Source organism: Leucoraja erinacea, chromosome 8 (assembly GCF_028641065.1).
Source record: "Leucoraja erinacea ecotype New England chromosome 8, Leri_hhj_1, whole genome shotgun sequence".
Lineage (NCBI taxonomy): Eukaryota > Metazoa > Chordata > Chondrichthyes > Rajiformes > Rajidae > Leucoraja > Leucoraja erinaceus.
The window spans coordinates 38,156,655-38,169,765 of NC_073384.1; the positions used below are offsets into that span (position 1 = coordinate 38,156,655).

At 46.0% G+C, this 13,111-nt stretch overlaps 1 protein-coding gene across 1 annotated transcript in view; it reads left to right on the top strand.

Annotated features, from left to right (window-relative positions):
- Nucleotides 1-12,731, top strand: part of rsph3 (radial spoke head 3) — a 30,171-nt gene extending 17,440 nt beyond the window's left edge. The window contains exons 5-8 of the mRNA XM_055639512.1: nucleotides 1,019-1,222; nucleotides 5,774-5,936; nucleotides 7,158-7,244; nucleotides 12,555-12,731. Of these exons, the coding sequence (XP_055495487.1) occupies nucleotides 1,019-1,222; nucleotides 5,774-5,936; nucleotides 7,158-7,244; nucleotides 12,555-12,625 (525 nt within the window). The 3' untranslated portion in view covers nucleotides 12,626-12,731. The remainder of the gene's footprint in view (nucleotides 1-1,018; nucleotides 1,223-5,773; nucleotides 5,937-7,157; nucleotides 7,245-12,554) is intronic.
- Nucleotides 12,732-13,111: the final 380 nt, after the last annotated feature.

The window sequence follows — 13,111 nt, forward strand, 5'->3', positions numbered from 1 at the left end:
AAAGCAGTGGACAAAAGCTACAGGATGTCCAGTGGAAGTGTAGCAGAATGATCCCAGGAATGAATGGGTTAACAGATGATGAGCGTCTCAAAGTACTGGGCCTGTACTCGCTGCACATTAGAAGGATGAGGTGGGACCTCATTGAAGCTTGCCAAATAGTGAAGTGGATGCTTTCACTAGTGCGAGAGTCTAGGATCAAAGGCCATAGCCTCAGAATAAAAGGATGTACCTTCAGAAAGGAGATGAGGAATTTCTTTAGTCAGAGAGTGGTGAATCTGTGGATTTCATTGCCACAGACGGCTGTGGAGGCCAAGTCAATGGATATTTTCAAAGCAGAGATTGACAGATTCTTGATCAGTAAGGGTGTTAGGGGTCAAGGCAGGAGAATGGGGTTGAGAGGGAAACATAGATCAGCCATGATTGAATGGCAGAGGAGACTTGATAGGTCGAATGGTTTAATTCTGCTCATAGAAGTTATGAATTTCTTAGCTTTGAAACTGCCAGTGGGAACATAGCCTTGAAATGGAGTCAAGAAGCATGACACGTCATCTGACCGGATAGGCAACCAGTATTCAAATCTTGTCGAAGGTTATGCCATCATTGTGGTCTTGCCGGCTGCACGTACAATACTCATTCCGATTAAATAATCAGAGTTTTGCATTCATTACTGATGCTTTATTTTGGGCGGCACATTGGCGCAGTGGTTGAATTGCTGCTTTACAGCGCCAGAGACCCGGGTTTGATCCTGAATACGGGTTCTGTCTCTACAGAGTTTGTACGTTCTCCCTGTGACCGCCTGGGTTTTCTCCGGGTGCTCTGGTTTCCCTCCCACACTCAAAAGACGTGCAGGTTTGTAGGTTAATTGGCTTCTATTAATTGTAAATTGTCTCTCGTTTGAGTAGGATAGCACTAGGGTACGGGGTGATTGCTGGTCGGCGCAGACTCGGTAGCCGAAAGGCCTGTTTCTGCGCTGTAGATCTAAAGGCTAAAGGTGATTGAACGCTCTTCTTTTTTTCAGCTCTTTGACTTTGACATTGAAGTGAAACCAATGCTGGAAGTGCTGGTGGGGAAAACCATTGAGCAAGCTCTGCTGGAGGTTTTGGAGGAGGAGGAGCTGGCGAATCTGCGTGCTCTCCAACGTGAGTTTGAAGAGATTCGCAATGCGGAGCTTGCAGAAGTGCAGCGCATGGAAGAGAGGGAGAGACGTTACCGAGAAGAAAAGGTATTGCTCACTCCAGTCGAAACTCATAGAGAGAATGCATATCCTGTCACTGTTGATCAAGGCATGCCGATAATTTGGAAATTAATTATCTTTGTAGTTAACCGGTAAGGTTTTTAAGTTGAAATGGTGTTAACTCTACTAGCCTGAGTTGATGTGGACCAATGATTGATTGGCAAAAGGTGACTGAAAAATCAATTAAGAGGGAGAAAATGGAAAATCAGTATAAACTACAAGCAGAGAAGATTTACGAGAATGTTGCTAGGACTTGAGGGTCTGAGCTATAGGTAGAGGTTGAGCAGGCTAGGACTGTTCCTTGGAACGCAAGAGGATGTGGGGTGATCTTAAAGAGGTATACAAAATCATGAGAGGAATAGATTGGGTAGACGCACTGCGTCTCTTGCCCCGAGTAGAGGAATCGAGAACCAGAGGACACAGGTTTAAGGTGAGAGGGACCAGATTTAATAGGAACCTGAGGGACAGAGCGTGGTGGGTGTATGAAACGAGCCAGAGGAGGTAGTTGCGGCAGGGACTATCGCGACGTTTAAGATAGGTACATGGATAGGATAGGTTTAGACGGATACGTGCAAAATACAGGCAGATGGGACATGTTGGTTGGTGTTGGCAAGTTGGGCCAAAGGGCCTGTTTCCACGCTGTATGACTCTATGACCATCAAGGGATATGAAATATGGGGGTGAGGGGGTGGGTTATGGGGGCGGGAGGGGTGTGTGTAGGGGAGGAGGATTTGTGGGGGAGGGAGTGGTTGTGGGGGAGGGGGTGGATTGTGGGTGAGGGGGGGTTGTGGGGGTGGCGGGGGGTGTGTGTGGGGGGGCATGTGTGTGGGGGGGGTGTGTCGGGGGAAGGGGGCTTGTGGGGACGGGGGTGGGGGTCAGTGTGTGTGTGTGGGAGTGTGTGTGTGAGGGGGGGTCTGTGTGGAGGGGGGTGCGTGTGGGTGGGGAGTGGGTGTGTGTGCGAGGGGGGATGAGGGCGGGGGGGATGTTTGGGCAGGGGGATGTGGGCGGGAGGGGGGTGTGGGCAGGAGAGGGGTGTGTGTGCAAGGGGGAGAGAGCTCGGAGAAAAGACGGGGGTTAGAGAGGGGGGCATCACGGGGGAGGGGGGGGTGGAAGGGGCGGACCATCCGGGGAGGCACAGGAAGGGGCTGACCATCCGGGGAGCAACAGGAGAAGAGACTAATCCACGTGGCGCCGGAAGGCAGGAGAAGAGATCAATCTGCGCACAAACGTTTTTTAAGATTTTTAAACCTCGCTAACTTTTACAACATTCAACCAATCAGGACAAAACCTGGTGCAATCGCAGCACAAGAGAACGGTGAGTAAGCTGGCGAAAAATTGTGGTGTTATCATGAACCGTTTTTGCGCAAATAGGGTGACCGCCAAACCGGAAGATAACAAAAACGGTATGTGATCGCACTATTTTTTGCCAACTTACTCACCTTTCTCCTGTGCTGCGAGTGCAACAAGTTTCATTCCAATCGATGGTATATTGTAAAAATTATTACGATTAAAAACAAAAATTTTAAACACGCACGCGCAGATTGCTGTCAGTCGCCGCCACGCAGATTGGTCTCCTCTCGTGTCAGTCAGGAAGGGGCGTCGCCAGCACCATCATTGCACTGATTGGCCCTGTCCGCTGTCAATCGGCTGGATGAAGTCGGGGCGTGGACTGGAGCCCAGGCGGCGGCCGAGCTGAGGGGTGGAGTCGTGCCCAAGCCCGGGGCCTGGGTCAAGGTGTACCAGCGCCTCAGGGGCCATCTGGCCTCCTCCATCCTGTAGCACAGCCTCCGCTTCCTGCTCTGGGCAGCTTACCCCGCCCCCAGCACAGCGAGCCTGGCTCCATTGAGGCCCAGGTCCGCATGTGATTCGGCCGCCTACAGCCATGGCCGGGCCTGGCCGAGTCCGAGAACCAGGCCGAGTCCCTGGCACTGTTCTATGACCTGGGTAGGTGCTGGGGCAGGGTATGGGAGTGAGGGGAGATGAGCTAAATGGGAAGGAAGGAGATGGGGTGGTAGAGGGAGATGGTGGGGGGGCGGTGAGCAGCACCGAGCCCCGCTGTCTATGCGCTGGTGAGGGACACTGCGGGTCCAGGGAAGGGCAGCGCTCCAGTGACTCCTGTCCGCAGGCGCGGACTCTAGGAGCGGCCCTAACGCACCGCACCATTACAGAGAGAGGGAGCCCGGCCCACGGCACGGGGGGAGGGGGGGGGGGGAGAATTTAGAAGATTGAGAGGGGATCTTATAGAAACTTACAAAATTCTTAAGGGGTTGGACAGGCTAGATGCAGGAAGATTGTTCCCGATGTTAGGGAAGTCCAGGACAAGGGGTCACAGCTTAAGGATAAAGGGGAAATCCTTTAAAACCGAGATGAGAAGAACTTTTTTCACGCAGAGAGTGGTGAATCTCTGGAACTCTCTGCCACAGAGGGTAGTTGAGGCCAGTTCATTGGCTATATTTAAGAGGGAGTTAGATGTGGCCCTTGTGGCTAAGGGGATCAGGGGGTATGGAGAGAAGGCAGGTACGGGATACTGAGTTGGATGATCAGCCATGATCATATTGAATGGCGGTGCAGGCTCGAAGGGCCGAATGGCCTACTCCTGCACCTAATTTCTATGTCTATGTTTCTATGAGAGAAGATGGAGGGAGGGGGGATGCAGGGGAGAGAGGGATGAGGGAGGAAGGGGGGAGAGAGGGAGGCAGTAAGGGGGGGAAGAGAGGGATGGAGTGGGGTAGAGGGGTGGTGGAGTGCACGGGGATAGGGAGGGGGGTAGAAGTGGTCTGGGGTGATGGGCAAGGTGGGAGAGGGGGGTGTTGAGGCAGAGGAGAACAGGGAGGGGTGGATATCATGGGAAGTGGGATAGGCGTGAGTGGTGGAATATTGTGTTGTGGAACAGGTTGCAATGGGGAACCAGGCCTCCTGTTTGACGACCCAACGGGATCCACTTAGTTTGGTGTGACAATAAATGTGAACTTGAACTTGAAACGTTTGAAATTGAAGTAGGAGAAATAGTAATTTGGTATAAGGGATGGTGGCAGATGACACTAACAATCATCTTCTGAACTAATCCCTTGGCATCAAGGATAAGTTATTCGCATGTGATGAGGCCAATGTGGGAACAACAAACTGCCACAGTTGTGGCAGGAGATTTCTGATAGGGTTGTGATATGTGAGGCGGTGTGGTTCTTTTATCGTTTTCACTGGACTTCCAAATGTGCTCAGCAAGAAAGACGAGGTGCACAACACATCTCAGCTTTTCTTCTCCATTTCGATGATTCGCAGCCAGGGATTCATTTGAGTAGGTGAGGAGATTTAAATATTTTCAAGGAATTCTGCTCTTCCTTTTATCTGAGTATGTGTGTGAGGTAAATGTCCCGCTGGTGGTCTGTATATGATGAGGGATCAACTTAGAAACATAGAAATTAGGTGCAGGAGTAGGCCATTCGGCCCTTCGAGCCTGCACCGCCATTCAATATGATCATGGCTGATCATCCAACTCAGTATCCCGTACCTGCCTTCTCTCTATACCCCCTGATCCCCTTAGCCACAAGGGCCACATCTAACTCCCTCTTAAATATAGCCAATGAACTGGCCTCAACTACCCTCTGTGGCAGAGAGTTCCAGAGATTCACCACTCTCTGTGTGAAAAAAGTTCTTCTCATCTCGGTTTTAAAGGATTTCCCCCTTATCCTTAAGCTGTGACCCCTTGTCCTGGACTTCCCTAACATCGGGAACAATCTTCCTGCATCTAGCCTGTCCAACCCCTTAAGAATTTTGTAAGTTTCTTACAAAACTTGATGCTGAAAATGTTAAAGCAATCCTACTGCACAAGACTGACTACTCTGCATTTAATAAGTGACTACTGTCTGTATATCACGCACTGATATGGCAATATCAGGGAATTATGATGTAAATCTATGCCCCAGTATTGTGAGATCACCTTGCCACGTTATGCCACTAAACTTCACAAAATATTTGTAAAAATTCAGATAACCCTGACAAATATCATTCCCTTTATTTCCCACATTCATTGCAGGTCCGGAAAACCATTGATTTTCCGGCATCTGATGGTCCGGCACCTCCTGTAATCCACACAAGATTACAAAATCCCACCTCCGGAAGTCTCCCCTCACCAGAATTTTGCGCCTAGACTGGGTGAGTGGGCTGATCTCGACCTCACCGGAATGTCTGCGGCTGGAACTATGGCCTTGCTGGAGCCGGCAGATCCGTTCCCGTTGCCAACTTCTGTGGCCGAACATCCGATTTTGCGAGTCAGATTTTTCCCCTGCAGCTAAGGGCCCTGGAACTCCGGCACAGTCGGAGCAGACAGATCTGTTCCCATAGCCAACTTCCGAGGCCGACTTTGCGGCTGGTATCTTGCCCCCCCCGTCAGCCTAGGCTGATCGTTCCAGTAGCATTCAACTCCTCTCGGAAGCTGTGATCTCTGTTGATAATCCGACTAAGCTCTGGAACCATGGGTGCCGTAAAATCGGTGGTGGACCTGCATTAGAGTTTTCACTTTCACATTGTTGTATTTTACAGAAACATCGTATGATACAACAACAAGATGTGTTGAACAAAGAGAAAGAAACTGCAGATAAGATTGCGGCACGTGCATTTGCCCAGAATTACCTGGCTGATCTAATCCCCATAGTCTTCAGTACGCTTCGGGATAATGGTTACTTCTACGACCCAGTGGAGAGAGGTTTGTCCTTGATTTATTTTGCAATTATATAAAGCTTTGCAATAACACAGTTGAAATGGATTTAGGCTGTGCATTAGTTTTCCCTTTGGTCTATCCCCTTACTCCTCGGGCACCCATTCTCTCAGCATCTTGACTTGTCCCACTGCTCTAATGTTTAATTTATTATTGTCACATGTAACAAGGTACAGTGTTTGGGTGCTGTCCAGTCAAAGAAAAGACTATACATAATCACAACCAAGCCATCAGAATGCTGTAAATTTTAATGCAAATCCACCTGCAAATGTTCAGTTCAGAAATCAGGAGAATAATCAATCTTTTATTCTCTCTAAATAAAATATTGAGAGAATGTTTTATATTTTTTTCTCAATATATAAAAATAAAAGGATATACACCTTGAGGGATTATCTGCATTCTTAAAACTGAAATATCCTTCATGTACCACTCTTCCTCCTGATCATTTATTCATTTTATTTTAGACATTTTATAGATATAGTGTGGAAATAGGCCCTTCAGCCCACTCTGTCAGCAATGACCAGCAATCATCCCATGCACTAGTACTATCCCACATACTAGGGGCAATTTACAATTTTAGAGAAGCCAATTAACCTATAAACTCGCATTTCTTTGGGATGCGGGAGGAGACTACAGCACCACGAGGACATCCACGTAATCACAGTAAAGAACGTACAAATTCCGTTCAGACAGCACCCGAGGTCAAGATTGAATGCAGGTCTCTAGCGCTGTAAGCCAGCCACTCTACCGCTGCGCCATTGTGCAGCCCCAATTTTTGCCAGTGATATTTTTAATTTGCATTCATTAGTGAATTATGATGTCCTTCACCAACGTGGGAGATAAGGATGAATGTGCAGCGTTTAATGCCCTAAGGCTAAAAGTGGTACAAAAAGGTGTGCCACTTCCAATATTTCACTTCTTGCATCTGATAAGACAGTGTAATGCTGACGCTTTGAGAGAAAGCCCATCTAAATTTTTACCTCGGGTGAAAGTACACAAATTTCAAATAATCACTTTAGTTGTGTCTTTTAAGTGTTACTAAGTATTTTCTTAATCTCTGGGGTTTGTTTCTGTACCTGCTAACATGCTGTACATAACTTCATTTTTACTGAATACTATGTTTACAAACCTGTAAAGCTTCTGCGAGTAAGAATTTCATTGTTCTGTTTTGGAACACATGACAATAAAACACTCTTGGCTCTTTATTAGATGTGGAGAATGTGTTCCTGCCTTGGCTGATGGGAGAGGTAAAGAAAACGATAGAGAAGAAAATTTTGGGAAGGACCATGTTGGACAGTAAGTACCTGGTCTTTAACAATTCTGTTTAGTTACGGTACCATGTAAATTTTGGCACAGGATAAATGTGATAAAAAAGCGGCTCGAGACCAGTGAGTGACATAGATTTCTCTGCATGGGGCATCCAAAATTGGCAAAAAAGGGGAGCTGTTGCATTGGTTTGGGCTTCCCTAGAGTCGGGCTGGGACCAGTGCCCCAGCAAATTGAATAACTAGAGCCGTGGATGTATTTAAACTAAGTTGATGGATTTTTCTGTTAGGATATTTAGAACATTGAAGAGAATGAACAAACAATAGTGCAAAAATGATTAATAAAAACTCAGCGGGACCCGCGTCTTTGGGAAAGAGCATCAAAGGGTATAGAGAGAGAGAGAGAGAGATAGGCAGGAGAATGGGTAGGTAGGAACTGCAGATGCTTATTTACGCCAAAGATGAACACAAAATACTGGAGTAACTCAGCGGGTCAGGCAGCATCTCTAGGAGAAAAGAATAGGTCAGGACCACACTCTAGATGGTGATAGGATGGTTCAGTTGCCTGATAACAGCTGGGAAGAAACTGTCCCTGAATCTGGAGATATGCATTTTAAGAAAGGAGGGAGTTCTTTACTCAGAGAGTGGTAGCGGTGTGGAATGAGCTTCCAGTGGAAGTGGTGGAGGCAGGTTCGTTTGTATCATTTAAAAATAAATTGGATAGGCATATGGATGAGAAGGGAATGGAGGGTTATGGTATGAGTGCAGGCGGGTGGGACTAAGGGAAAAAAAAGTTGTTTGGCACGGACTTGTAGGGCCGAGATGGCCTGTTTCCGTGCTGTAATTGTTATATGGTTATATGGTTATATTTCTCAGGATTAAATTCAATTTGCCATTGTTCCACCCAACCTTCCAGCTGATCTATATCATACTGTAGTCTTAGACAGCCTTCCTCGCTATCTACAAAATACCACTTTTCGTATCATTTGCAAACTACCTTATCATACCTTCAACATTCACATCCGTCATTAATGTATATCACAAATATCAAAGGCCTCTATGCTGATCCCTGGAGTACACAATTGCTCATACATTCCAATCAGAAAAATAACCCACTCCCAACACGCTCCGCCTCCTATCTCTATGCCAAGTTTGTTTGTTTTTTTTGTTTTTTTTCTTATTCCGAACAAGTAAAGACATTAAAGACATTAATAGTAACAAAATCGAAATTATCAAACAATTGGACATTACAATCAATATTTACAAGCAATGAAAAGAACAAAAAGCAAATTTCCAATGTCCAACTCTGTGTCTGTACAAGCTCGAAAAGGAGTGAGAAGAAGAATAACTTATTAAATCTCACCCCTTTTCCCCAACACTTCTACCATATTTAAAAATCAATTAATTAATAATAATACTACCCCAGGCAATTTCCCAAAATACCTACAGACATATATATACATACAACTATTATACACATACAAACTTCATATATGAAATAACCAAACATAAGTAAACAATTGTAAAGCAATAGACAAACATTAACCCCCACTTGTCAACCATCCCCTCCGGTACCCCTTGAAAATTATTTTTTAATATATCATTTTAAAATGATTCATGTTTGTACATTGCTTTAATTCCTCGTTCAATTTGTTCCACACTCCTACTCCTACTATGCCAAGTTTGGGTCTACTTTGCCAGCTTGCTCTGGATCTCATTGGCTCCAGCCCGCCACGCACAACCTTATATTAAAAAATATGCTTTCCTGAGTCCATGCAGACAATATGAATCCTGCACTCACTGATATGCCCGATTAGCTCTTCAAAACACACAATAAAATTTGTGAAACTGGATTTCTCATACTGTTTTTTCCCGAATTAAGGGATTAATAAGTGGGATAATGGCCAAACGCGGGCACATGGGACTAGCTTAAATGGGCATCTTGCTCGGCATAGATGAGTTATAGAGTCTTACAGAGTGGAAATAGGTCCTTTAGGCCAATTTGCCCACACCTGTCAACATGTCCCATCTACACTAGCCCCACCTGCCTGCGTTTAACCCTTATCCCTCTAAACATGTCCTGTCCATGTATCTGTCTAAATGTTTCTTCAGTGTTGCGATAGTATCTGCCTCAACTACCTCCAGCTCCTCCAGCAGCTTGTTCCATATACCCAGCACCCTTTGTGTAAAAATGTTACCCCTCGGGTTCCCATTAAATCTTTCCCCCCTCACTTTAAACCTATGCCCTCTGGTTCTCGATTCCCCTACTCTGGGCATGAGACTCTGTGTGTCTACCTGATGTACTCCTCTCATGATTTTGTATGGGTTGGGTTAAATGGGCCTGTTTCTATGCTGCACGACTGACTGAAATGAGATTTGGCCCCTTGTCCGTTTCCCTGCCTGACCCACTGAGTTCCTCCAGCCTCTCGTTTGTTTTACTCCAGATGCCAGCATCTGCAATCTCTTGGGCCTCTATATTGCAGATCAATTTCCACTTTTCCCACTGAAGATAAACACTGCCCCCTTAGAATTTGTAATTCTAATTGGTTCCCTCCCTTTAATGTAATACACACTGGCCTGTAATTATCTGGTGGCACTTTGTGTCTTTTGCTCCCACTACTTGCCCCTGACAGGCCATCACCCTCAAAAACACTAAAATAAGACAGTGGGGGGGAGATAGCCACAGGAGACGTCTGCACTACCTGCCTCTCCTGGTGGTCACCCCTCTCTCTGATTAAACATTTAGTGTGGCCATGTACTGTAACTCCTGTTCATAAACCCTCTCTGCCTCCTGTATGCTCCTCAGCCTGTCCAACCGATCCATGCTTTCTAAGAGGAACAGCAGCTGGACAAACTTTCTGTGGATGTGGCTGTCAGTCCTGAAAAACAGGACACACTTACCTGCTCGTGAACTTTAAAACTGTTCTGGCTCCTCCTCTGCTAAGGCTGTTGGTCCTGAGAAACAACACTAATTGAGAACTTAAATATCTCACCCCCAAGCTGATTTTTTGGAATTCTTCATGCCGCGGTCAAACTTTTCGCGTGCATCATTTATTATGTGTTTGGGTTCATAGATTACTCCTGTCTTGCTACACATTGCATGATCTAAAATAGCCTGCCCTCTACTTGATACCATAACATGTCAGGGGTTATGGGGAGAAGGCAGGAGAATGGGTTTGAGAAGAAAAGATGGATCAGCCATGATTGAATGGTGAAGTAAACTCGATGGGTCAAATGGTCTAATTCTGCTCCTAGAGTTTATGAACATGTTATTGTAGGAACAATCAAATGGCTACTCTTAGAACATAGAACATAGGTAATGCAGCAAATGGAACAGGGCCTTTAGCCCAATGATATTGCGCTCACTGTTCCAAGGCACGGAAATCGCTATCAAAACATGAGGGGGACAGGGGACACACAATTTCTTGGTACACATGGATCCCGACCCCATCCCGCCCCGGATGGCAGGCAACAAATCACGTGTTCACATAGATCCTGCCCCTTCGAGGACGCCACCCAGAGCACTCGCCCCTAGTTACGCGTGCTCACGAACATGGAGCACCCACGGACTATTACCTTGGCTCTGTCCTGAAGGCAGTGGCTCAAATACTCATACTCACTCGTCCCCGGCCTATTGACAACCCCGATACCGACAGTGAAGCCCAGACACAGAAGGTGTGCGGCTGCGCTCACTGTCTCCACCATTGTGGCCCCTAGCGCAGGCCTCCTTGTGTCCTTGCATCACCACGCTTGGGCGCAGCAAACTCTGGCTCGAGAGGTACCGGAGATGACGGAAGTCTGCGGGCCGGATGATTACAGGGAAAAAAATACGCCTGCGGGCCGGAGGTTTCGGGTTACGGGCCGCATTCGTCCGAAGGGCCGTAGGTTGCCGACCTTTAAACTTTCCTCCTCTCACCTTAAAGCCGTGCTATCTAGCATTTGACATTTCGATCCTGGGAGAAAGAATCTGACTCTCTGCCTTTCATCATTTTATATACTTCTATTAAGTCACCTCTCAGCCTCTGATACTCCAGAGAAAACAATCCAAGTTTGTCCAATCTCTGTAGTATATAGTCTCCAATTCAGGCAACATTCTAGAGAATCCCTTCTCCAAAGCCTCCAGATCCTTCCTGTAATGAGGTGACGAGAACTGCACATAATGTCCCAAATGTAGCCTAATCAAAGTTTTACAAAGCTGCAACATGACAAACTGACTTTCATATTCAGTGCCCCGACTGATGAAAGCAAGCATGCTTTACCACTCTATCTACTCGTGTTGCAACTTTCAGCGGCAAACAATGTCCCAGCTACACTAGTCCCACTTGCCTACGCTTGGTCCATATCCCTCCAAACCTGTACTTACTGTGTACCTGTCTAACAGTTTCTTAAACGATGGGATAATCCCAGCCTCAACTACCTCCTCTGGCAGCTTGTTCCATACACCCACCACCCTTTGTGTAAAAAAGTTAACTCTCAGATTCCTATTCAGTCTTTTCCCCTTCACCTTGAACTTATGTCCTCTAGTCCTTGATTCCTCTATTCTGGGCAAAAACTCTGTGCATCCACCCAATCTATTCTTCTCGTGATTTTATATCCCTCTATAAGATCTCCCCTCATCTTCCTGCGCTCCATGGAATAGAGACCCAGCTTACTCAATTTCTCCCTGTAGCTCACACCCTCTAGTCCTGGCAACATCCTCGTAAATCATTTCTGAACCCTTTCAAGCTTGACAATATCTTTCCTATACCATGGTGCCCAGAACTGAACACAATATTCTAAATGCGATCTCACCAGTGTCTTATACAAATGCAACATGACCTCCCATCTTCTATACTCAATACTCTGACAGATGAAGGCCAAAGTGCCAAAAAGCCTTTTTGACACCTTATCTACAATACATGTGACTCGACTTTCAAGGAACCATGCATCTTCCTAGATCCCTTTGCTCTACAACACTACCCAGAGGCCTACCATATACTGTGCAGGTTTTGCTCTTGTTCGACCTCCCAAAATGCAACACCTCACACTTTTCTGTATTAAATTCCATCAACCATTCCTCCGCCCACCTGGCCAATTGATCCAAATCCTGCTGCAATTTTCCACAACCATCTTCACTATCTGCAAAACCATATCACCCTCTGTTTCCTTCCATGGAGCCAATTTGCTATCCATTCAGCTATCCTTCGATCCCATGCGATCTAGCCTTCCAGAGCAGCCTGCCACGTGGAGCGTAAGTAGCATTTAAGAGAATAGACCTGATGCAATGATGCCAAAGTCGAGCCTTTCTTGAGAAAAGTGAATTATTAAAGACGTGTGTATGTGTTTTCCCCTTGCTTTGCAGTACTTCTTCGCGATGTGGAAAATAACAGAAGCCAAATGTTCAGAGATAGTCATCCACCTGCGAAGATATGAAGAGTCAAGACACATATTTGGTAATGAAGGAATTGCAGAAATTTAAAATTCTCTGCTAACTAATTATTTTTGATCAATAAACCATGAATTTGTGGTGAAAATAGCAGACCAATGTTTTGGCGTTTGTTTCATTCAGTTTTTTTCTCTACTAACTGATAAGTGTTTGAGTTGAAGCAGCCTTCAGACAGCGGGATTCTTTCTCAGGGAATTAACTGGAGATTCAATGAGGAACGGCTTTTTTACAGTTAGTTTTCAGCAATTTCATAAGTCAAAATGTTTTCTGAATGACACCTGCAAAAGTTAATCTATCAAGTGGCCATAGGCTGGATGCTACAGGTGCCGAAATGTTTCTAAATATGGGGTGCACATAAATTTGTAATTAACTTTTTGCCATATTTGAAAAAGTGCCAATCTACTGTCACTTACACATGGGGAAATATGTATTGAGTAGATAGAGTCGGGCGACACAGGGGCACAACGGTAGAG